Source organism: Ostrinia nubilalis, chromosome 20 (assembly GCF_963855985.1).
Source record: "Ostrinia nubilalis chromosome 20, ilOstNubi1.1, whole genome shotgun sequence".
NCBI lineage: Eukaryota > Metazoa > Arthropoda > Insecta > Lepidoptera > Crambidae > Ostrinia > Ostrinia nubilalis.
The window spans coordinates 3,645,780-3,673,640 of NC_087107.1; the positions used below are offsets into that span (position 1 = coordinate 3,645,780).

General features: G+C 36.3%; 1 protein-coding gene across 2 annotated transcripts in view; it reads left to right on the plus strand.

The window, feature by feature from the left end:
* Positions 1-2,196: 2,196 nt before the first annotated feature.
* LOC135081474 (EH domain-containing protein 3) overlaps positions 2,197-27,861 on the plus strand; it is a 28,451-nt gene continuing 2,786 nt past the window's right edge. The window contains exons 1-2 of one of the 2 annotated variants that reach the window (XM_063976180.1): positions 2,197-3,592; positions 27,512-27,682. In XM_063976180.1, coding sequence (XP_063832250.1) covers positions 2,368-3,592; positions 27,512-27,682 — 1,396 coding nt within the window. In that variant the 5' untranslated portion in view covers positions 2,197-2,367. The remainder of the gene's footprint in view (positions 3,593-27,511; positions 27,683-27,861) is intronic. The other variant, XM_063976179.1, reaches the window with a different exon arrangement.

The following is a 27,861-nucleotide window of genomic DNA, read 5'->3' on the forward strand; positions in this document are numbered from 1 at the left end:
GACGAGAAAAGAAAATTGCAGACCATGCGTTAGTGTTTATGATACAGGGTGCTAAACATAAATACAAACAATATATTGCGCACTATTTTGTGGAAGGCACAATATCAACAGCAAAACTGGCAAAAATTATATCGGACATCATCAAAAAATTAAAAGAAATCGGATTTATGGTTCTAACAACAGTTTGTGATCAGGGATCTACAAATATAGGAGCTCTTAACATGTTAAAAAGAAACTGTGGACAAGGCATAGATAGCAACTTTTTCTCTGTAAATAATGACAAAATTTTTATAATCTATGACATCCCTCACTTGTTCAAATCATTACGAAACAATTTCTTTAAAAGTGGAAATATGTCTTTCGATGGAAAAATTGCACAATGGAGGCATTTGGTAGTTGCAGAAGAACACAACAGAAATTTTTTAAATTTTAAAAAACTGAATAGTACCATTGTAAATCCAACATTCAAAACTAAGATGAGGGTGAAGTATGCTGCGCATGCTCTGAGTAATACCGTGGCAGCTATTTTAAAAATGATGGCATGGAAAGAAGTTTCTGATTGCAATGATACAGCATTTGTGATTGAACAGTTAGATAAACTATTTGATTGTACAAATGGTCCATCATCTTTAAATGACGTAAAGAAAGGGATCCGGGAAAATGTTTCCACATCAAGTAATTGAGTCTTGGACCTTTTATACTGATAAGTTAAAAACCATAAAATTTATAACAGCAGAAAACACGATACTAAAAAATGTTAAATGCGTAAAGGGATATCAAATATCTATCAAATCCTTAAACGATATTTGGGAAAAGTTAAAGAATGAAGGGTTTAAATATATGAACCTTAGACAGTTTAACCAAGACTCTCTGGAAAACTTATTTGGAATCATTAGGCAACACAGTGTAACCAATAGAAATCCCACTATCACGCACTTTACTGCAGCGCTTAAAACAAGCATGGTTACTGGGCTGAAAGTGCCTCATAGCAGAAGTGCTAATTGTGAAGCAGACAACAATAAACATATGCTGGAATATAAAGACATTTTAAAAACTAATTTAAAAACAACAGAAATAAAAATTAATGTTCAAGATTCCACAGACACTGAATTTTATCCTGTGTTGTCTATCCCGGACCCTGAAAACTTAGAACAGCCCATTGAAAATTTGTGTAGCCTTGAAAACCAACCAGTAGTATATGTAAGCGGGTATTTAGCTGCCAAACTATTACAGAACAGTTCTTGTTTAATTTGTGAAGAGTGTTTGAGCGTGAAAACTCCTGTTGACAATGATTTGTATGCATATATATCTCTTCGCGAATGGTGGCATGATAAAAAAAGTCTCGTTTATCCAACAATTCAATTATGTACCACCGTAAATGAAGCTAAACAATTTTATCATGACCATATTGCCGACCAGATATATATGGAAAATGTTGGAAAATTCATTTTCTTAATGTTGAGTACAAATTGTAATTTTAGTTGGTTTAAATGTCAACAACATAATAAAGAAATTTATGATAAGATGTTTAAAATATTAAGTTACCTTTTTCTAAGAAAAAGTTGTAAAATCATTAATGACAGCTTCATAAAAAGTGAAAACAATTTTGCTGACAAAAGTAAAAAAGCACAGCAACAAAGCATTGAAAAGTAATCTTGAGGCTGAGGTTCGATCAGCTGATAAGAAAATTAAAGATGTTTATAAATAAAAATCCTATTTTTTCTTAGAAAAAGTTGTGAAAATAAAAGTTTACAAAATTATCATTTCTGTACTTTGTTATAATTTTCAATAATTCCTCATGCCTACAACTGCTATGTCATGTTCAATACTTATTGTAATATACCTATTTTATTTCGAAATAAATAATTTACGTTACAAAACTTCGTTTTACTTACACATAGTATAAAATAAAAATAGTAATCATTAAAATATTGAAGGTTCCTATACTAGATATCGATATGCAATTACAACCCTAGCAAAGTATCGATAATCGATAAGTTATTACGAACGTCACTAATACTGTCAGAAAATAAGGCATTATGTTGGTAGCTCCGCCTGTAGTTTGTGCGGTTGGTAAAGATTTGCGGGTCGTTCTCTAAAATGCATATGTGTGCGTGAGCTCAAAAAATATCTATGGAGTGCCGTCTCTTACTCTTTTATGCTCTTTGGTCTTCACGTCACGATCGCATGTACGTCAACGTCATCCGCGAACGCGATAATCCGTAATCATTTTCATTTTTTCGTGGAGGAGGATGATTGCGGTGGTCTCTCTGTATTTGTTATAAAATTCGGTCAAAAGTGGTGCTGTGAGTGAAATAGTGACTGTGTTATTTACTCTGTTTTGCAGCGGAGTCTGTCACCGCAACCATGTTTAGCTGGCTAAAGAAGGAAGGTGAAAAATCCGAAAGTATCGAAAATGTCGTGGAGGGTCTCAAAAGGATTTACAAAACGAAACTTTTACCGCTGGAACAGCATTATCAGTTTCATGACTTCCACTCACCGCAGCTAGAAGAGCCAGATTTTGATGCAAAGCCCATGATATTGCTCGTCGGGCAATATTCGACTGGTAAAACTACGTTTATCAAATATCTTTTGGAGCGAGACTTTCCGGGCATTCGTATCGGACCGGAGCCGACAACAGATAGGTTTATAGCGGTGATGTACGATGAAAAAGAGGGCGTAATACCTGGTAACGCACTCGTTGTTGACCCCAAAAAACAGTTCCGGCCGCTCAGCAAGTTTGGAAATGCATTTTTAAATAGATTCCAATGTTCCACGGTCAGTTCTCCAGTGCTTCGCGGCATTTCTATCGTAGACACCCCCGGCATTCTGTCTGGCGAGAAACAGCGTGTAGACCGAGGCTATGATTTCACAGGAGTCTTGGAATGGTTTGCAGAGCGGGTGGACCGCATTATCCTTTTGTTTGACGCCCACAAATTAGACATTTCAGACGAATTCAGACGCAGTATTGAAGCGCTGAGGGGGCACGACGATAAAATCCGTATTGTACTAAACAAGGCTGACATGATTGACCACCAACAGCTCATGCGAGTGTATGGTGCTCTCATGTGGTCACTAGGCAAAGTGCTTCAAACCCCCGAGGTAGCTCGAGTTTACATTGGTTCATTCTGGGACCAACCTCTCCGATACGATGTTAACAGAAGGCTATTTGAAGATGAAGAGCAGGATCTCTTCAGAGACATGCAATCATTACCTAGGAACGCTGCTTTACGTAAACTGAATGACCTGATCAAAAGAGCACGATTGGCGAAGGTCCACGCTTATATTGTCAGTGAATTGAGGAAAGAAATGCCTTCGATGTTTGGCAAAGACGGTAAAAAGAAGGAATTGATCAAAAATCTGGGTCAGGTGTATGATAGAATCCAAAGAGAACAACAGATATCTCCCGGCGACTTCCCCGATATTAAGAAGATGCAGGAGACGTTAGCAAATCACGATTTCACGAAGTTCCACCCGTTGAAACCGAAGCTCCTCGAGGTCGTAGATCACATGCTGGCGACGGATATTGCACGCCTGATGGACATGATCCCACAAGAAGATGTCAACATTGTATCGGAACCGCTGATTAAGGGTAAGTGCACTTTTTCTAGTACCATTGAGCATTATTTTAAGGATAGACAGTATATTCCGTTGATATTCGTTGTTTTAGTCATAGCTGCCTAAGAAATAAGTTGTGTATAAGGTCATTAGTCTTGTAAATATTGCTAAGGAATTTTCTAAACACAATTTGATGCTTCTCTTCGCATATATTTTCATGTATTACCTATTTACCAACTTCACGATTTTTAAATTCCAATTTCATGCGTTTCTTGTGTGCATGATTTAAAATGTTACTGTAAAGTTACGCCTGTAAAATATCATACATTACTGCAAATGAATTTTGCCCGTGCAAGTATCAATGGAGTCATAAATTTAGCAGAAGTGTCACTTATCACGTAGAGAACAAGGCTAAATGTATTATATCCTTTACTACTAGCGGCAAATAACGCCTAAGAGCTAGACGACTGTTATCACCAGATATTGACCTGAATAAGCATCGTTATCTCCACTGATAAGGGAGGAAAACTCATACTATAGTAGATTACACCACCGTTAAATTTAGACTTGAGCTTAGCCTATGACATGAAACTAATAAACTCGATGTAATTGCAGTAATTACGTATATGACACCGTCATAATTTTCTTGGTACCTACTTGATTAATTTGTCAATTGCTTCCTTCTGCCATTTCTTGGAACACCTAATGAAAATTAAACAGTTATAGCTAGTTACCAAAACAGATGTTCATCACCTTGGTTTCATTTGACCCAACCAATTGCATCTGTAAGTTATTCAAGCATAACATTAACATAAATCATGGTGCGGTGTGAGAAAACAATGTGTAGGTTGGTAAATGTTTTGCCACAAGCGCTTTAAGCCTACATAATAGCAATTCTAAAGTATTCATTACTTAAATATTGATGAAAATTTTTATTAATCCACAGTATTGCGGTGTAGTACGTCTTTAACAATCCAAGGCTTCCATTTGAGGAGTCATGGTACTGATGATTTAAAGAGTCTGAATGTAGAAAAGATATCAGTATAATATTCTTTCTGAATAACTTGGTTCTAGGAATGCATAGTTTCCAGCTTCTTTAAGACTATTTTACCACCCTGTATAATGTTAGGTAACGCGTCTGGAATAGTTGTCTAGTTACTATGGTACGTAATCAGTAATTTCGATCGCTGGCCGATGAACTCCAATTTATCATTTTGCATTAAACAATTAAAGTAGGTAACACAGTCTGCCGGCGCTACAACGTCGCGCGAGTGTGACGGTCGGCGAAAGTGGCGACACTGCAAAAAAACTGCACGTTCTGTTTGTTGTCGAATGAATTAAGTCGACCAAAATACCTATTTACTTAGTCTGATAAAGTTTTTAGATTTTATGGACAACCTCAATATCATAATGCTTGAAGAGATAAGGAAAGCGCTACCAGATTCTTTAGTCCAAATGATTTCAGGCGAGCAGGTTTCTCTGCTAATCGCTGCTAGTACTACATATTCTATCAAACCCTCAAGATTTTTTGCAAATGAGGGCTATCGTTTTTATACTTAACAGTTGGCACCCCTGGCGATTGACAGGACCTCACTCTACAGTGGCGCCATCTTGATGAGTGCAAATACGATAGTCCTCCTACCACTTTAGCGCTCACAAGTTGGCGCCACTGTCTTCGCTACTAGCAAGTGACAGGACCTTACCCTACAGTGGCGCTAACTGGTGAGCGCTAAAACGATAACCCTCATTGAATGGGGAGTGTTGGCCAAATCCTCCATTTTGCTAAAAAGAGAGTCAGCCAAGGAAACTTAAGTGATCTGGATGATGATGATGCAAAACATTTAAAGTTCGTAGGATATCTTCCGGACGCCAATAATAATTTTGCATGTTCTTATTCATGTATTAATTATTCGCTTGATGATAACTAGGTAGCTACCAACAACCTTGCATAATACTGGCATTAGAGCATGACATATGACACCTATGGGATTTTCCTCAATAAACATCACTATTATTCTCCATTACCTATTCATTATCTACTTCCCTAATAGTCTAAACATTTTCCAGTTCCATAAAAAATAGGACTTAGTAGAAGAAATAGAAACGCTTCATTTCATTTGCGACCTTCTTAGCATATCGTTGATAAATTGTTTTATAGTGGTTCCTAGTTCTCAATATCAAATACTACGTCATTATTCGCTATTTAACTACTATTAAAGTACGGCATTGACAATATTTAATTTTGACCTAAGTTCTGAGTCAGAACAGAACTTAGGTCTGTTTTGACTCAGAACTTATGACACCAATGTCATGTCCCCAATATGTACCAAAAGTATTATGTTTAAGTCATCATCAATATAAAACGTTTATCAGCTACGATTCATAAGCCAACGATTTTTAAAAGGAATTAGGTACTTCATGACATAGTCACATATACAGTTATCACATGAGCAAGCAATGAAGTAACCACTCCAAATTAAAGTGTTTTAGGCGCGATAAAGGTGTTTGCGCAAATTATACAGCGCTGATACCTGCGTAAGAGTGTTGCCATGGGCGTAGTCTTCATTCGGACAGTAAAAAACAGTATAACTCGACTTTTTAGAAACATGATTATCTCTCAATCTTCTAATACAATCATCGATTACCTACATAACTGAAATTTTCCACTGAAAAGGTCTGGAGGGTTTTTGCTTTGATATGATCACAAATTACCAGCATGATGCAATTGCATCTGATGCTCTGTTTTTAAAACTAACATAGACACTTTATTTCTCTACTTAATTTTTTTTCTGCTAGTTTAAATAATCTTGATTGCTCAGCCTTCTGTTCTCAAACAGCCAATCACAGGTTTATAGTTCCGCTATCCGCCCCCTTCCAGTTGAATCTGGACACCCTATATTGATAGTGCGCCGGCGCACCTGCATGAATCGCTAGCCACGGCCTTGCCCATTGTACCGTACCGGTCCTACAGTCTGGATTTTGTGTCAGTTCATTGATTGCCTAAAGCATTCAGTTTGACTACAGTGTAGAACATATCCGGAACGATGACATTCTGAATGACTCATCCCCCTTTTTGCAGACTTCTTTTGTCGATCGAAATTAATTTTAGACGTGTGTGGTGGCGTCTGGGTATATTTTTATCTGCCATTTCTTAGTTATCGGTAATGTTAATTCCGGTTAATTTTAAAGTTTAAATAACATTGTTTGAACAACATTTGCGTATTCACCATCGGCTTTGAATCAATTGAGTGGACACTAACAATCTGATTATTCATTCGATTGCTAGGCGTACAAGTGGTTACAGCCTAGGCGCCTATCCATTATCATATCAAGAAGCAAGTAGTTCTAAACACACGCTAACTTTTCACGTTTGCTTCAAGCATGATAACGTCAAGTCATCAGCCAAGTCTTTGTTTTGAGTTTAAAGGTTCATTGTGAGTTCTTTTATTACACCAACTATACAGTTCGTCATCGCTAATGAGTCAAAATAGGCAATTATTCCATTTTCACGATCAGTGAGTCACTTCACTGCTGCTACAGTATAGCTACAGATATTCTGAAGTTAGATCTTTACCTGTAAAATTCAATTTATCACAACAAGGTCGATTTACACGGATCTGTTCCGTTCCGGTGGGAACTCGAAAGAAATTAATCTAATTATTGTTTTTAATACGTTCCAATTTTTGCCGTGGGAACAAAGAATGGATAGGCCTTGAAATATAAAAATTGTCGTGACATACTTTTGTCGAACAGCTGCAAACTTACTTCATTAACTGACTAAGTCCTTTACAATTACAGTCTTGTTTCAAAGGTCTCTGGTAAAGGTTACTCAAGTTCAATTGAGTTGAGCTTGACGTTAAGTGTTGATTTGTCGGGAATCTGAGTTGTGGTCCCTTTGATGTTCACGAGATGTCTGCACATGTTAGGGATATTATTAGTTCTCTTAAAGTTCTAAGCACTTACTTCTTTGCTTACCGTAGCTCGAAATACTCAAATGTAGAGATAGATTCTTCTCACAAAGCACATGCATCTTCGTCATCCAGCAAAGTTCTTCTCCAAAAGCACCTCCATATTGATCATCAAGCAAAGTTCTTCGCCAAAAGCACCTCCATCTTCGTCATCCAGAAAGTTCTTCTCTCAAAGCACTTCCATCTTCGTCATCCAGCAAAGTTCTACACCTAAAGCACCTCCATCTTCGTCATCCAGCAAAGTTCTTCCCTCAAAGCACTTCCATCTTCGTCATCCAGCAAAGAAGACAGGTACTTGGGTGTCAGTTACTCTATCTGTACTCTGTTACTCTGTACTCATTTGTTAGTAACATTGTTAGCTAATGCTTTTATGAATGATACCTATTTAATTGTCATAAATGTGAAAGTTTTTATATTCCCCAGGGTGTGGTGACGCTATTATGAACCGAATGGCCTCTAAAGGCTCTTTAACGACTGGGCAAGTTCAAGGTGAAATTAACAGGATTTCTATGATTCACCAACGCCAATAGAAACTGCTAAAGGTAGAATCGTGAAGTAGGACAATTACCTCTTTTCATGGGCACTCAACGTTCACTAGGTACCACAGTACGGTTGCCACAAATTGCATAAAATGCTTATGGTTTCCTTATCAGCTATTTGGTTACTATTTGTGTACAATTTATTACGTTATGTAGTAGGTACTTATCTAGCTGTGCTATATGTATTGTTGCTATGCACCAAGCTAGAATCTAGATCTTGTTGAATTCAAAAAATTCATTAGTTACATCAAGAGGAAAAGAAAACCAAGGAGTAAAATCAGAACCGAAACTGTTCACCGCTGCATTGGAAGACGCTTTCAAACTCCTGGAATGGAAAGGATTCGGCATAAACATTAATGGCGAGTACATCACTCACCTTCGGTTTGCCGACGATATTGTGGTCATGGCAGAATCGTTGGAAGATCTTGGCACAATGCTCGAAGACCTTAATCGAGTTTCCCAACAGGTAGGCCTGAGGATGAACATGGACAAAACGAAGCTTATGTCGAATATCCATGTTACGCCCTACCCAGTTTCAGTTGGGAGCTCAATTCTCGAGATTGTCGACAAGTATGTATACCTCGGACAAACGATTCAGCTAGGTAGGTCCAATTTCGAGAAGGAGGTCAATCGTCGAATCCAACTCGGCTGGGCAGCGTTCGGGAAACTACGCAACATCTTTTCGTCCAAATTACCTCAATGCCTGAAGACTAGAGTGTATAACCAATGTGTGTTACCAGTGATAACTTATGGCTCGGAAACGTGGCCTCTCACTATAGGCCTTATACAGAAGCTCAAAGTTGCACAGCGTGCTATGGAGAGGGCTATGCTTGGTGTTTCTTTGCGAGATCGAATCAGAAATGAGGAGATCCGTGAACGAACCAAAGTCGCTGACATAGCCCGACGTATTAGCAAGCTGAAGTGGCAATGGGCAGGGCACATAGTACGCAGAACTGACGGCCGATGGGGCAGAAAGGTTCTGGAATGGAGGCCGCGTACCGGTAAACGCAGCGTGGGACGTCCACCTACAAGGTGGACCGACGACATCGTAAAGGTAGCAGGGAAGCGCTGGACGCAGGCCGCTACCAATCGATCAACATGGAAAGCATTGGGGGAGGCCTATGTTCAGCAGTGGACGTCCTGTGGCTGAAATGATGATGATGATGATGAAAATCAGAAAATTTGTTAATTTCGATAAGCCATGGAATTCCAAAATTGTTTGTTGAAAAAATCGGTCTTAAAGATATTACGGGCTGTAGGTATCTAATATTTTAAGTTTACGATTCTGTATTCTTCATTCACAATATCACCATGACAGGCAAAAAACTCAAACTTTTTACGTAGTCCATTCCCAAATTCAGTCATAAGTAGCGTATTTCTCGTTTTTTTTTTTTTTTTTTTTTTTATGTGATAGGAGGCAAACGAGCAGACGGATCACCTGATGGTAAGCAATTGCTTACCATATTATTGCTTATCTCGTGCTAGATTTCGGGGCTTATTCCCAAAGATCCTCAACTCTATTGTTCTTCTTTTCCCACCGGGTCTATGAAATTTTAAAAATACTTAGAAAATGCTTTTATTATTTTTAATGTCGTGGAACTCGTGGACCCGTTGGATATCAAAGTATGAACTTTTATTTCTTTGGGAATATGCCGTTTTTGGCGATATCATTATCCCTTTATTACAAGGAATATGCAATGTAACAATGACCTCATCTGAAGCTGCAGTATTATTATTTCCTACTGGATATCCTCTCCAAACAAAGATGATTTTACCCAACCACTGAATACATTTTATTTAATTATAAATAACACTATGTATGAATCATCGGGCTATCGCGATCTCGTGTATTTGCATTATACACACGTTCTAATGAGATTTAGACAACATTTACATATACAGGACGCCCACCAAAATCGTTGTCAGACAGAAATTAAAACATGCTATTCTGAAATCATGCTAAAAAGGTAGCACTTCGAATTTAAACCGAGTGTAGATTCAACACTGTTTTTGTTGAATTTATTGTATTACAATATTTAAAACAATCACAGGCTAGATTTCTTGACTCTTGAGTGTCAATTCTTACTTTGTTTCATTTCACAATAAAACCCTGAAGTCGAAGTCCATTCAACTTGCCATTTTAATTTATAATTTTCTTTAACAATGACAAATTCAGCCGTTTACCTTTTGATTTGATAATGGGTAGGTAACTAATAATACTAATTACTAATTTAGGTTATTATTTGCCAAAAATTTAAATATTGTAGAATTTTGGAGAATAATTTCATTGCCTTTGTGTGGACTATGCTCTGAGCCTCTGATGAGGTCGATATCAAAGATGCACTATGCGCCGGCGCAGACCCACTAACTACCATATGACTAGGTGTAGTTAATCCGGAAGTTTTATTTAGGGCATGTTGACTTGCCTGTCATTAATTCATTAGATAGAAAGAAAACTTGGATGTACAGTGTGGTGTGCTGCACTGCACCCCAGTAAGCCAACGAAGTAGCGAATACTTCTGACATAATTGACCGACTAGTTAGAAGGAAATTGAAGTAGGTATATTAGGTAAATAAATAAATTAGGTATCATAGTAAGTTAGTAACATAATTGTTCGATGAGTAAGATGATTCCGTGTTTGATGGGCACGTTTGGCCTTCGATCTTAGTTACTGCTTATGAATTTTCCGTAAGTGATCGTTGACCATTTAAATCGTCAGGTATTTTTAAATTTTAAACTTAGGGTGACTAGAATTTTGTAAAAACTGTAAACTACAAACACTGTTGAGTTTATCCAAAATCATGTATTTTTCATTCAATGGGATGATTGATGGATTGGTTACATTTTTAGACGAACTCCATGGTAAAAAGTTTGATGAATTTAAATGGCGGACGCTGTCAAACTTTTTGCATTCCCCGACTTGGACCCACAAAAAGAACATCGTCTGCTTGAACTTCGCTTTTTGTTTTACTCTTTTGAAGATGCATCTTCTTTTAAATCATGGATTTTGGTCCTTTTAAGTTCATATTTGAACTTATTTGTTTTCAACCGACTTCAAAAAAGGAGGAGGTTCTCAATTCGACCCGTATGTTTTTTTTTTTTTTTCTATGTTTGTTACGCGATAACTCCGCCAATTATGAACCGATTTGAACAAATCTTTTTTCGGCGTATAGGTAATACCTCAAGGGTGGTCCCATTTAAATTTAATAATAAAAAAAAACAACCCCCAAGGGTGGAAAATTGGGGATGAACTTTTTTATACGCAATATCTCCGCCGATTATAAACCAATTTGAACGATTATTTTTTTATTAATAGGTATTATCAAAAGGGTGGTTTCATGCGAATTTGAAGAAAATATTTCACCCCCAAGGGTGGAAAATTGGGGATGAACTTTTTTATACGCAATATCTCCGCCGATTATGAACCAATTTTTTTTGGTCTCAGTGTACTGCCTACCTTCAGTGGTAACATCAAGGTAATAATTAGTTAACTAAAAAGCAAGAAATAAGTAAAATTTTATAAAAAAAAAAAACCGACTCCAAAAAACCTACACTAAAACGTAGAAAAATAATTACTAATTACCTACTTATTTATTAGGACGAATTATTAATATTTATGTAGGTATACCATGATTGATACTTTTGGAGTCGGTGCAGGCAAACTTTACATGTTTCATAATCTTGGCACCGACTCCAGAAGTATCAATCATGGTATACCTACATAAATATTAATAATTCGTCCTAATAAATAAGTAGGTAATTAGTAATTATTTAAATTTCAAATGGACCATTCCCGTTCATGTTCTTTAGTTATTAGCTAGCTGTACTTTGTTCCCTTTACTTTAGCTAGGACATCCAAGTAAGTAGTGGTTATTACATTAATTATGAGTTGTGTTGTATATTAGTCATTAGATAATTTTGTTTACGGACTTATAATGTAAAGGATTCATTCTATACTGATTGCTATTGAATGACTTATTCAATTCAAATATCTGGAAGTTTCTTGCGTTAAAAATGTGACCTTTACCAATAAGTAGAGGGCACTTACATGTAAGATGTAACCACACCTTTGTTATTGCATAATTGTTGGAGCATGACTTATTTGCTGCAAATATCTTATCAGTCAGTATTATCGATTCGGCTTATCAGTAATCAGTAAAAATACGATATAGCACATCATTCAAGTGTTTCTACTGAAGATAATTTTACAGCATTAAATAAATAACGCGAATATCAAGTTTATTTCTTTAAACATAAGTTCGTTAAGGTTGTTGTGCTTCTTACTTTCGCCTTACGTGCACAGATCGTATCAAGGACTAAAACCAGTATAGATCAAGCATGTTTGATATTAAATTGTCGATTGCTGATACCTTTATAAAACTTCAAATTAGAAGGTACCTATTGCGTGACTTGAGACGGTTGGTTGATTCTGAAAAAAATTAACTGATCAATCGATAATTAAACTGCCTGAAAATCTGTTGAAACAGCGATAGGTCAATTACTCATTGACATAAAAAACATCTGACGAAATCTAGAAAACTACTTGACATCATTATGTAGCTGATCGGCAGATGTTGCATGATGAAACTGTGCAAAAATTCGTCGAATTCAAGACAGTATTTTTGTATTGTTGAAAATGGTCTTTTGAGGTATGGCTATGGATGGAGGATTGAATTTGAAATATGGAACTTAAACGCGATCGAAGTCGCAGTACCTATTTAATTTATGGTTGCTTCAATTTTTTTTAATCGTATCTATCGTTTCTGACGAATAATTCCTCGTGTTAAGAATCAACTTTCCCGCTAAACAATTCATGAATTCATTCAAACGACACCTAAATCATGAAAGAAAATCTATCGCATTGGCTATAAAAGGAAATTGTTACATTCCTCCGGCGAGAGACCTAGCGCGGGAAGTGTTGCGATTTGTCTTTGCGACATTCGTTTCCCCTGCGCTTGCGCTGCGTGACACCTGCCGTCACGCGAAGGGTTGCCAGGTCCAAAAATAGAAAAACCGGACTCGGTGCTTTATTTGACCGGACAGTTTACCCTAAAAGCCTTTTGAGCCATATTGTATTCTAACAGCCGAAAAATTTTTCTTATTAAAAATCTCGTCATGACTTTACTTGTGCGCTCTATTTTCGACTGGAGCAGCTGCCACATAAAAAGCTTAGCAAAAGACGGAGAGGCCGGACAAGAAAATATTTGTCCGGACACGTCCGAAAAGCGCCAAATATGTCCGGCTAAAGCTGGACAGCAGGCAACCCTAGCTGCGTTACACCTGCTGTCACATGAAGCATTCCATGATGCGCTTTATGTAACCGGATTCCTGCAGTTCACTCCAGTTTGACCGATCACTATCGATCATACATGAGTAATTCCAAACGGACTTGACGCAACGTAGGCAAATTAGATGCAATCAACATCCGCGGCTTTCCCCACTAATGCATGCAGGCTCTGTCGAAATTCGGGGTGTTCCATTTGCAATTCTAGAAAGTTCTACTAACTTTTGTTAAGCTATTGAATACATGCTCACAAAGAAAAGTAATTAGTGGCCATATCGATTTCCACCCTCATCAACTACGCTTCATTGCCTAGCCTATATTCTTTTGCATTATTGCGTGGTATGTTCTGTGAATTATACAGTACACTTTGATCGATGGTCTTTCACTTTTCTAGGTTAGGCTGTTTGTTTACGGCGTGTGTAACTGGGTACACATTAATTACGACGGGGGCATTGTTCCCGCGTCCGCTCTGACATCATTCAATGTGTCGACCATTGAGAGATGGATCTGAGCAGCATCTATTGTTAGTGCGACAACAGCCGACCCACTTGTCGTCCATCCATAGCGACGCATTGTGCGAGCATCACGAGCACGACTGGTGCACCCTCGGAATTGGACCGCATTCGTTCTACCTTTGTCGCCGAAGAAAAAACGCGGAACAACGACAATGAAGCTAAAATCACGGCCAATCGATGTTCTATTCCAGTAACTCGAGTCGTAAATGTACAGTTGAACATTTAAACTGCATAAGTGTACCAGGACGTCCGGTATAACACTTTTTGCTCATACGATTAAAAACTTTAAAACGCGATGAGTAATAGCAGTAAGTGTGTGAACATATCGAGGATATGATAATGGAAAGATTGTCTCTTCCTCGTGCTTCTTCGGTAACTACATAGGCTTGAGAACAATTTACTAGGTTAGTCGCTAGTCTAGCAATGTTAATTAGGAAAATGTCAACTAGGCTTAATTTTCCATTTAGTTCATTAGCCTTCGCTGGTCTCCTAACGTTCTAGTTCTGAGTATTAACCTCAGTATTTTGCGTTCAAAATGTATCATGCTATAGCGACAGCTAAATTAGAGGATAATAAGCCCTGTCAAGGTTAATTTCGATTGAACAGGCCGATTTAATGTTCACTCGAGTTGCCGTCTGACGCTTGCATCGTTGCTATCTGTTTCCGATACTATCAAGTGAATGTCAGAATTAGCGCGATAATGCTGACTGGTGAGCATAAAATGTGTGCCACATTACGCGTGGAATATGGCAATCGATAACGTGAAGATCGGAACAGTAGGCTTCAATTAATAAAACCAAGCAGTAAATCAGTAAATTCTCTATGTCTATGATTAAACATAGTACCATTTTGTTGCAATGTTATTAATCGATTATTTCCGATCGCCGCAATCTTGACACATTCCTTTGTGATTGTCTCAGATTGTTGCTTGCTATGTTGTCCTTACTGTAGTAAGTGCTATTAGGTAAGTACTCTTCTATGGCAAGCCATAAATAGTCTGTGGCTGAGATTGAATCGAGTTATGTTCTTCATTTTGTAATAGGTGAGGAATGCACCTACTGTATGAGCTTCAGCTATATCGGCGCGCGCCGGTGCGTGAACGCAATGGGTGGCGAGTGCCGCCGCACGCGCATCTAGAGCGTTTGCCATTTACAGTTCGCACATCCAGTACGCTATGGAATTGCAATATTTCTTCAAAACTTCCGAGATATAAATATAATCAATTAATGCTTGTCAATTATCTGAAATCTAAAAGCTATTCACAAAGAACATGTTTATTGGATCTACTCAAGCGAAGCAGCCGAAGTCACTCGCGCGCCCCATCCTCTCCCAAAAGCTACTCAACCATGTCTTGTTTGTGTGTCTGACATGTCTTTCCCGTTGTATAGTCAATCCTTATTCTAGGTGAATGGTTTTCTCTATCTAAAGATGTTCTTTCCAAACCATTTTATACTTTTAAAGTAGCCTTCTTTAATCGGCTACTATTATTACTAGCACGTTGCTAAGGATTACCTGCTACTGCGTCTCGTTTATTCTCAAAAATATCTTACAATGCCCCTAATTATAATGAATTCATCAATTTAGCAGATATTTTGAACTTCATCAGCTAGTACGTGGCTGCGCATACGCATGGCAGTGTTTAGTTTACAATACGAATGTTATCGATGTTTTTAAACATTAACGCCGCTATAATATCAGTATGGCACCACGCCAAAGCTTTCATCGGCCCAAACAAACGATAACGGTGCCATTGTCATGGTGGTATTCCTCGATCGCAATATGATAATGGGCGGTATAGCGCATCGGCTCATGCGACGTGCCCAGAATGAGAACGTGTATGAATGTCACCATAAGCTGAATCCGACCGTGACTTTCCACGCATTGCTCGCAAAGAATTCAATGGGCATGATATCAGAGGTACCTATAGTTGCAATTACGCGTTCGAATCTGTGTAAACAGATAAAGGTGTTTGAGTTTGGTAGATAAACCAAGTTCAAAGTGACCTTCGTTTAGCTTAAGCTGACAACGGCAGATGTCAAGCGAAACGAGCAGTTAGTTCCCAAGCGAATAGGGAAGACCTGGCAATTGTCGACACAAAGCACCGTGGGCGGCGACGGATGCACATCCTCCTTACGGTAAGGATACAGGTATCCTGCATCTGGACCTTGAATCGTATTGGCCAGTGGGGCGCCGAATTTAATAGCGATCTAATTTTAGAATGCCAGCGCATTGGTTTTCGAGGGGCAGACAGACAAATTTCTTTAGAAAGGTCTCGAGTTTTGCGTAGGTAAGGTAGTCATCATTCCTTGTAATAATCTTTTGAGGAGTTTTGCTATTCTTCCTCTATCTAAATTGAAATGGGTAATAATAATTATTGTTGCGTACATACGCACATGCCCTATGTCAACTCAAGCTTGGTGTTTTATTAAGTGGAATAGTTATTTTTCATGCCTTTGGTCTCTAGTTGTGAACTTGTGATTCTCATGACAATGAATTTATCTAACCTTTACCTACTTATAGCGAAGTGAGTTTGTGTTCTTGACCTTTTGTTCATCTTGTCGCGTCTTTATTGAATTTAGCTTCCATCAATAGTTTACTGTAATAGTCCTATTGATTGAACTAATGTGTTTTCAGCGTTTAACTACATTGTTCCCAATTCCATTTTACTGCCTCGATCTAGACTGTCTAACTGCAGATCTCCAACGGATATGTCGTCTGACGACTCATTTTTGAGTGAAACAAATATGACGCCCTTTGTCCGTCAAAGAACGACTATATCGTTGAATGGACTCCATTCTGATCTCATTGATCGACAATTTACATTGTTGAAGCTGATTCACTTTTGTTGCATTCGAGCGACATTGCGTGTGCTACGTCACAACAATCGTGGACGTTCAATCATCGATCGCCATCTGTCACGGAGCCGCCACTTCCCGCACTTTCACTGCGCCGGCGCAGCGGTCGTAATATGAACTGGATAGTTGCATTACATGTTGATTGATGTTTGATTTTGTACGCTGGAGATAAATATAGCTGTGGTAGAGTCGTGTAGTAATAATAAATAAGTAATAAGCAAGAAAGCTCGTTTGGTACGACTATGAATGGGCTGAAGATTGCGCTGTCATAACATTTCTTGTTTTATTGCCTAAGTTGGTTACTGGAGTGAGGATTGGATTGTTACTCTTGATTTTCTTAGCCCGTCTACGTCGTCTGTAATTGTAACTGTCATTACGAACATTAGGCGTACAATTAAAAAGAGGTCAGTGCTACGCTACGTGTGTAATCATCGTGAAAGTTTGGAACCTAAATTCAATCATTTTATCACAGTACGTTATCCAACTTGCAAAGAAACGGTAAGCCAGCGAAGGTAACAAAGCATCGTATGATTATTTTGCTCGTTAGCTCTGACTGGTGTGATTTCTCTTCATTAGTCTAGATTGTTATTGCTGCACATAAATTCTAGTATTTTGCTCAGATTCCGTATTATTTGTTTTTATTTTATAGCCCGACCAGGAACATAAAAACCCTCGCCATGTTGCGGAAAACGAATGGTACTAATTTCTTTTAATGGCAACAGTAACTGAAAACTTCATTGATATGTCACCTAGCATGTCAGTCTATTGCTGTCAAAGTGTAAACAAACTTTATTTTAAATGTGCGTAATTGATTTTGTGAATTAAATTGCTAAAATCTTTTTATAGTCGTGAAAGAAAAGTGGTTCACAATGTGTTAAAGTATTTGTCGAAGAAAAATACTAAGGGTTCGGACAATATTTTCATTGAATAATGTTTCCGACAAAGGTTGTCAAATTGACTGACATGTTTATCGTATAGTACAGTCCACTATGAAAATTAGCTGTGGTTTGTTTCAACTACCTATTTTAAAAATTTTTGTCACTTTCTAAGTGTTGAATTTCATGGAATTGGGAAAGAAGTACTGAGTTTGAAGCGTTCATGAGCATATATTGCAGTTGAATATTCAAGTCCTGAATTTGATTATTGATGAATAATAAAATAAATCCTACTAGCTCGATTGATGGTTTCATTTAATTTATTTAAACCAGGTTACCTATAATAATATTTTTTCGTTAATTTATGAAAATATCAAATTAGCCCGTAATCCTGAATCCTGATACATAAAGTTAGGCTATTAATTTAACACAGGTACGACTGTACTCAGTGTTGCACTATCAAATGCAATTGACGCGCCTCTATGCCAGGGTTTTTATGTTCCTGGTCAGGCTATACTATAGTTATTACGTGACACAAGATCGTTATTTCCATTAAAATCAGAAGTCACGATAAATCAATTCATAAAACTAGAAATTTCAAAACCTATATTTTGCACAAATTTATTTTCAATCTTAAAAATAACTGGCATTAAGCCTCATAATTAAAAAGCTATTATATGTCTCCGGTTATTGTTTTATGTATAGCTTTCATGAGAAGTTATTACGTAAACAATTTACTGTGTGCATTGCACATGAGATGTTTAATGATTGCAACATTGGACGTTGATCAATCTGTTGTTCGTTTATTAATATGTCTCCTATGCATCTGTGATCTGTAAACAATTCTTCATTGAACCATCTAGCGATATCAAGTTGTATTACTTCGTAAAGGTCAACCGGTGTTGTTGCATTATCATTTACTGCGCTAATTTTAAGTAACGAAAGATTATTTGGCGTTTAATAAGTTTCGTTCTGATTGTGAGATATGTTTGTGAGTCAATAATTTTCCCATTGCTAAGCAAAATACCTAGAATCTAGGTCACCATATTATAGGAACAAGTAAAAAAAAGAAGTTAAATAACATACCAAAATATCCAGATTTGTATGATTTTTGGGGGGTTTTATTTGAATTCATAATATTCCTTTCTCTCTCAATATATTCACTTGAGATTAAATCCGTCAAAATCTTGCGAGAAGTTTTCAACGCAATTTTATCTCAACGGTACTATAATTGTATCCGCTCTTACTTCGTAATTAACTAATTAAGGCCGGGTAGCAGAGAAAATGGCGAAAATGAGGTTTTCATTTATCATTTTTGAGGTACTAAACAGTAAAATTAAAGGCTAAGATTTTTATTGGGCATAGTTGAGGATATTTTCTAGGGCAATTAACGGATGGAAACACGATTTGATGAAGTTGACTCGATAGAATAAATTCCCAAAGTTACCTCTATTCGTTTTCTATTTATGGTTTTATTTTTAAAATAAGCGATTTGAGATTCTAAATCTTTTACTAAACTAAAGTTCAGAAATAACTTGAGGGCTTTTAACGGATGAAATTTTTATATTGCGTCTTATTTAGTTACTATGTTAAAAAATGTGGAAAAAATCGTCCATGACGGCTTGGACAATCTCAATCAGTCGCGCGGTGGCGCTTACGGAGGACGGACGCGTGTCAGTTTTATGGCCGTGACAGTTCGCGATTTGTCAATAGTTTTGACAATGATGACTTTGATGAGTCACAGTATAATAATATCAGTGCTACTGGAGAAAGCTAAAATTTTTGATAATTAAGAATTATCAATTTTGTCTACCTATTGAAATTTAAATCGTTCGCATCCTTTTAAACGAAGACTCTACTCATACATACATAGTACATTCCTCAAATATGAGACAAAACCAATGAGTTAAAATTACATTTTAATAGTACCTACATACTATTACAATCGTCTTTACACTCTTTAGAAGACACTGACACTGATACAAATAAATAATAAAAAATTAGGTCAGTGGGTCAAATATAGGGGCAGCTGCACGTCACTGAAAGACGATTCTGTTTACTCGGCATCTGGGCTGGAGAACATGAACCCTTGTTTACAGATTGGGAGAATTTTACATGAAATGTGTAACAGAAATCAGTTAAAAGACACATACATGGAATACCAATAAGGTTGCGGAGGGAAAGTTACCTATATAAACTAGCGGCCGCCCGCGACTTCGTTCGCGTAGACCTCGTTTTACCCCCGTTAGATATCATGTTGATAGATGGCGTTTCACGGCTTCCCCCAAATGAATATTTACGAACGTCATACAGTAGTTTATCCAGCGCTGTAGATTTTAACCAATGACGATAGGTAGATGGCGCTTTTTAGACACGTCTTATTTATTTATTGAAATTTATTTGTCACATATCGTCATAAGTGTTAGCCTATATGTTAATCTGGGTTATAAACAATAATACTGTAAAGTTTCAACAAAATCCGTTCTGTAGTTTTTGCGTGAAAGAGTAACAAACATCCAGACATCCAAACTTTCGCCTTTATAATATTAGTAGGAAGTAGGATATTTCACAATCCAAACTAATATTTTACTATTTAGTTTAGCATTTACTTACCTACAGTAAATATTAGTTTGGATTGTGAAATGTTTAAAATTAAAAAAAAGAATAAAACAAACTAGGGTTTCAAATTACCTATCTTTATCTAATTTATAAAGAGCTAAAGTTTGTGTTTGTATAATTGTTAAATTGTAAGGGGTAATCTCGGGATCTGCTGAACCGATTTTAAAAAAATCTTTCACCAATAGAAAGCCACATTATATCTGAGTGTAATAGGTTATATAAAAACCGAAAAATACTACGCGGGCGAAGCGGCGGGCGGAAAGCTAGTTTATTTATAATTATGTACGAGCATTTTTTTTTTATGTGATAGGAGGCAAACGAGCAAACGGATCACCTGATGATAAGTGAGCATAATAATTATTAAAATCTAAGTCAAACATTCTTTATTTGTGTGGACCTATATTAACGAGAGATTACAAGGCGTCAAATATTTCAAGAAAAAAATTAAAAACTACTATAAAGCTAAATTTTGCTCTCATGGAGCCTTTACCTACTCTGACAAATCAAGACTTAAAGAAGAAACTAATAATAAAACTATTTAACTGTCCTGCAATGAAAAGCTTGATCGGGTACAACACCTCAAGTAATTTTAGAACTTGATTTCATTAAAAGACTGAATATCAAATCGCTTAGGTATCTAAAGTCAAACGATTCTGAAATGTCAAGTGGCATAAAGTTGGGACTAACCCATTAAGATAGTAACGCCCTCCTGTCATTGACATACCTGGAACGTTAGAGTATTGGACAACTAGTAAAAATGCTTTGTCCTAAATGACTGACGGATATCGTAGAGACCTGAAAGTTGGAAGGTGTGTTCTTTGTATGACGTAGGCATCCGATTTTCCGAAATGGGGTCATGAAATGAAGTGGGTGAAAAAAGGGGGCAAAGATTGTATGGGACAGTGATTCTTTGGTTCAATCTACTTGAAATTTTGCTTAACAATTCCTTAATATTATAATTCATGACAAACGTGTGAAAGGGGTAGAAAGTTATTTTGATTAATACTAGATACTTACTGCTTTTGATTTAATTGCTTTTTATTTTTACACGTGTTTGAAAACTCCATGTCAGATTGCAATCAATGTCAAGTGAAATCTCAAATTGAAATGTCTCAATCTCAATGAGGAGGCTATGCATTTATCCCTAGAATTCTCCTAATACCGTCAAATTACCCTTTCGAATTCAAGACAGTTCAGTTTCCCATCAAAATCTGAGGTGGAATTGTGTAAAGCAATCGTTATCATTTGGCAGTTCATAACGTACGATTATTCTGTCAAACGCTTTGTTTAACTGACTTTATCGTACGATATGAACTGTCAAATGATTACGATTGCTTTACACAATTCCACCTCTGCTTCGTAATGACTATAAACAAAGCTCAAAGTCAAACTCTAGCGACCTCTGCATAAACTCCCATGAGTGCTCAGAGCGGGTGCCTGCGCCAGGTAACCGCGTGTGATGCTCATAGTGATTTTCGATACAGAGCCCCGTAATACGTTGTACATAAATTATGGAAAGAAAACACCCAGACCAATACTAACAAATATGTAGGTATGCAATTTTAGTATGATATTTTTATTTATTAATAAACCAAAAGACTGAACAAAATTGATGCGTGTACTGATTAATGTAATTAACCACATGCAAAGTTTCGTGATTTGCAACAACTATAATTTATTATCCAAGCTCTAAATAATCGCTACTACGAGTAACTGATCATAAAATGTTTTTCTGATGAACTGATCATTAAATGACCTACCGATAGGTCGCGTGACGTAATCTTGAAATTCTTTTGAACTTCCGGAAGGTCGGGTGATGCCACGCCTCATTGAACCGTGTTTATTTTGGCAGTTATATTTTTATATTTATTCGATTCTAAAATATATTCCCAAAAATTCTGAAAGGTGTTTTAATTTGTATCAATTGGATATGATTTGTATTAGAAAGTGTTGTGAGTGTGACGCTTGAACGGAAGGAAGTCAACCTAACCTAACCAACTGGTATTTTTATACTGTGTAGCTGGGAGAGCTCTTTGGCGCGCTGTCTTCGGCCAAGTATTGCGCACGCAGATTTTGACAGCGTGAAATACCTACTTTAGCAGAAATACCAAGCCTTAATGTATCATGCCAGCAGTGTGCATCTACTGTGTACCTTGCTCGTATTGATCCGGCCACCTGCATAGCCTCTCATGCACTTAAATAAAATGGCGAATATAGCAACGCGCAACTAACTATTGATCGCTTCGCTGAAAATTTACTGCTCCAAAAAGAACTGTTGTAAAAGACTTGCCAATGATTCTAGCCGGAGAAATTCTTAAAAGTTTTAGTGTTTTATTACACTTCCATTCTTTATACCTTTTGGCTAAGATTTAAAGGAAGGCTGTGTTGATGACTTCACCGTTAGCAGATTTTCCTCTTCTTTTCCTGAATTATTTTCAGGATGTTATTTACTACCTGATACTTCAATTTTCCTTACAAATGAATAACCAGTAAAATCAGTAACAAATTCAGCCTAGTTACCGTCATTATAACTACAAACAGTAAACACGTGTCTGCCACATAACACCAACGTAATTGTGACTTCCGTATAAACTTCAGCTTATTTCCTTCTGAGTCATTAGCAATATTGTTTATCATTAGTCTGTCTGTCATAATAGGGTTAAATGATGATGACAGGGTTAGAGGCTGTTCTGGAAACTATTTGTAGAATATCTATCTGAATTTAGGGTAGAGAGCCAAAAGTAAAATAATTACAATTTAGAAACAGAGTTTCACGTTGAGTTTGAGATGTGAATTTACTCTAAAGTTTATTCAGAATATGAACAACTTAATTAAGGAAGGCATGGGAGCAAAAGTGACACCTTATCTCTATCTAATTATAAGGAACATTATTAAGATTTTTACAGAAATCAGACATTATAATTTTAAATTCTGCAGGTATATTATATTAGGTATTCAACGCAATTTTATTCATATTCTCAAAGGCTGCAGATAAATTTCTTTCCCACATATTCACGCTTATTTTAGCACTTTTGTTATCTGTTTAAGGGTAGGTAAGTAATTTAATTTTCAAGTTAAAGACCCACTTTCCGCAAAATTGTTATAGGATAGGTCTAAACTCCGTTACGTAGTAAGTAGAGTATAATAAAAGTGAATAAATATAATTTGGAATTAAAAATTATTTGTGTGACGTTATCAATAATCATAATCAATTTACACACGAAGTACTGGAAAGGTCATCTGAGTATTCCCGTTTATAGCAGACGTGATTTGTTTGCTCTTGTTATTATTGTGCTCTATACGTAGGCGACCAGTGAACTGCCGATTTGGAATGTGGTGCGATAAGATTGCCACGAATTGTCTGCGAACACGTTCGATCAAATGGTATTAGATAAGTTAATACTTGACTTGAACTCGAAATTCTGTTACAGAATTGGTTTTTATATTTTAACTTTTTCAATGCAATTCATTTATTTTGCTTAATTTAATGTCAGTAAATCCCTCGGCATTGAATATGCTAGCTATCGTTTGCAAAAAGGCTGGTCTGTTGATTGTTGAGCCATCGACATTATAATAACTGAGAAATCGTTGTATGTGATTTAAATGAACTTTTGACTTTCATCTTTTTGGATTGAAGACGCATGCTGAATTTAAATAAAATCACTATGTTTGAATACATACGTATGTTGTACAAACATGTTCGTCTTTTCTCAGAAAGGAATCATTAAGGCTTTCAACCAGAATATCGAATATGGCCAGGACAATGATTCTATCTCACGATATTTTTAATGTTATACGTGCATTGTCTCTCCATTACTTGTGATGCCTTATTGACATTCAAAACACCTACCAAAAGGAATGTGGATTTGGGCAGTGAATGATCAGGATGAAATTCCTTAATAATTTCATCACTACATGTCTTTTCAATGCCTTACTTTGATACTTTACGATGTCGGTCAACAGTAATACAAATTAAGCACTTAAAAGTATCTGCTTGATGTCTCAAATTTAATTGAAGACAATATTCATGACTTGCATGTTATGCATACCATGTGTTTGGTTACAATATGATATGCGATATTGCAATTATTCATCTCATTCTTCGCATATTACAGTAATCCATTCTGTTGTTTAACTTCATACTTCTCGTACAATTAAAGATATTATTATAGTGACTGTTTTATCAAGATTTATGTATTGGTCAAGGTTGTTACTGTTGTTAGCTCTATTTTAGTGACTTTTTCTTTTTGGTTGTCTTGATTGAATATTATTTTATGTTTAAACAAATTGCAAAAAATGTAAACTGTGCTTGTAAATCACCTTTCTATTTTTTTAAAAGAAAAAGTAGTAGAAAACTGGTAACTAACCCTTAGCAACTATTACTTATTCTGTGCCCTTAGTGCGTTTTGCGTTACTCTCCACCTGTACTAAGGATTTTATTTCTGTAAATGTTTACCTCACGTCCTTTATTTGTGTAAATGTTTATTACTGAAGTGTAATTATTTTCTTACTTGACGTATGTAATTGGTTTTGTATAAATTGTAGTTATCCGTTTATGGCCACACCACGTGTCGAAACAGCAGCACAATTTCATAAGAACATACCTACCTACTGCACTGCCAGATACACATCGGTGTTGTCTTACAAACGTGTCCGTTAATTACGTGAGATTGTTGCAACAATAGAAACAGACATAGTATACTTGCTTAGGAACCACTTAGAACTTTCTGAGTTCTGGACTAAGGTTCTTATTCGAAAGGACATGAGGGACTAGTTCAATTATTGAAATCGAATCGCCAAAATTTGTGATTTCCAGTATTAAGATTATGACAAAATCATTGCGGTTGATTAATAACTGAAGCTTTCCTTCACTAAACGACATCTTCAATTTGAAACCCTCCTCCATAAACCATCAACTAATTTTGCTCAACCAGTTCCTTTCATTACTTTAAACTTTGACTTTGTACGTATTATCAGCTACTTGTACTTAGAGTAGACTCACTACATCCACCTTAATTGTGTTCTTACGTAAGGACGGTTAGCGCAACGGTAGATTAAACGGGCAAAAACTTAACCGAAATGTAGCAAAGCGTGAAACGTCTTCTGTTTTTACCGACTACTATTCGGCATGACCTACATTGACGACATTATTATAACTACTGAATTCTTCGAAAACCACAAAAAGAAACAATGATAATAATTCTGCAAAACATCTTATAATAAAGTGCGTTGGATTGTGACGGTGTAAAAACAATCCCTGTGGGTAGCCATAATGGATAACTGACCTCGTCTGGCGTTCGAGATAATAACACCTAACTGGGGTGTTATTTGTCAAGATTTCGCTGACATACTGAACGAGGTGCAAGGTGACTTTATGTAGAGTAATTGATAAATGAATTGTTTGTTGTTATGCTATTATGTATGGAATTTCCAGTCAGTTATTCCAATTTCAGACTCAAGATAATATTGGTCGAATATTGATATTTTATTAATGCTTTCAAAACACTAAAGGTTATTAAGGTTAATACAGTTTGCAATATTTTTCCTTAGTTACAAATAATTTTCTATTTACGCGAACACTGAATTTACGTATTACGATAATTAAAACAACAAAGTAATTGATTTCAAATAAATAACTACTATGCAATAGTATTACAAGGTATTGTTTAATGTTTTGAAAGTTGTTTCAGTAGCGAAAAGCGTAATTTCTGGTAGATACTTTAACATAATATTGGAGAAGATTTTGTCTACGGAAATAATCTGTAGAAATAAATTGCGTGATTTTATAAAACGTTTAAAAGATGCATGTATGAATCTTAATGTGTTTATTAATAAAAGGAACCTGAATATTAAAAGTAATTTATATTTTATTAAACTTTTATTAGCTTTTAGTCTACACCGCCAATTTTCGTACGTTCAACTCTTGCAAAATGCAGCGTGTGACTCACAAACACTGCATTCACAAGTATTAACACATGCATTGAGCTAAACGAAACATTTTATGGTCACAGTTAACAATGATAAAATTCTAGAAAGTGTAATTCTGTACACGGGTAAGAAAATGTTATAAAAGTTGAGATATGTAATTTGCACTGAGTTAGCATACTTTCTACGTCTGGAAAAAAGTAACTAGCTTTAGTTACTTTTTTCCAGACTGTAACTGTATTTATAAAGAGACTAAAATTAAATACGTACACCCATAATTCTTAAAACTAAATGTATTATATCCGTTGTCTAGTAGCCATAGTACAAGCTTTGCTTAGTTTGGGACTAAAAGCGTAGTATAAAAAATTGTCCAAGGACATTTTTTTAAATTATTTTTATGTAGGACAAAGCGGTTGGGTATTTGAGGTAAATTTAATTATTTGAGATTTATTTTTGTGACGTTGTTATCAAGCGTTACACATAAGTCGTTTCAACTTTGGACCTAGTTTGATTAGTAAATAAATAGAATTTGGTCACAATACATACAGCAAACAAATTAAACTTCAATATTACAATACCACAGAACTATTCAAGGTCGCACATTGTATGTATTATTGTTATTATAGTTGTAATACATATTTAATTATGTAACGCTCACGTTGCAATGTTTGCGTTTCCATCACGTAGTACCAGTAGTACCAACAATGGTAATTTTGGGTTTATATTAAATGTTAGGTGTATTATCTTACTAATAACTCCATATTGAAACCATTAAAACACTATTAAAATTTAATGTGACGGCTAAATAATAAATAAATAAAAAAGTGTTTGTCATAATATTCTACAGATTGTTGCTGTCTGATTTATAGTTACGCACTTTTTGTTATTGTGTGGAAGTAAATTAATTAATAACTGTATTGTGTTGAAAAGAGAACAATGTTATTAACTTACGGAAGTTTTGTTATAGATTCAGGTGTATTTTTTTCAAGAAATCGTTTTATTAAATTTTATTTTTATCATTAATCAATTACGAAATGTTTGTGAAATAATAAAAACAACCAATTCATTACTAGAATTATAGTAAGTTAAATTATACGACTCAATAAATCAATTAAATCAATGTCAACTGTTCATTGAATGGATTTAATATTATTTTTATATCTGCGAAATGAGTAAAGCGTCTTTGCTATTTATGTGTTTTTTTTTATTTCAAACCAAAACGTCTGGCCATCGTGAGAGACAATAGTTTAAATTCTCCCTTCTATAGAGATTAGAGAGGGTTATGCTCCTGCAGTGGAGAATACATGACCTGGTAACACCAACTAAACAGTAAACTTACACCCGACTATAACCCCAATTATTCACATTTCAGGTGGTGCCTTCGAAGGCGTAGAAGACCAAGTCTCGCCCTTCGGCTACGGCAGGGGCGAAGGCGTCGACGCCGGCCACGGCGACCCCGAGTGGATCTGCAGCAAAGAGAAGCCCAGATACGACCAAATCTTCCAATCCCTGGACCCCATCGACGGAAAAGTCACTGGAGCTGGTATGAACCTCTACACCTTAAAACAAATATGCTCGCAGCCACACTTACGCGGTACAATCACTGTGAATAAAGCACTCGATGCCATGCTCTCTTCCACACAAAATTGCTCAATGCTAACTCAACTGTGCATGGAACTCAAAGATCGTAAAGACGAAGGCAATACACTTGAGAAAATAACT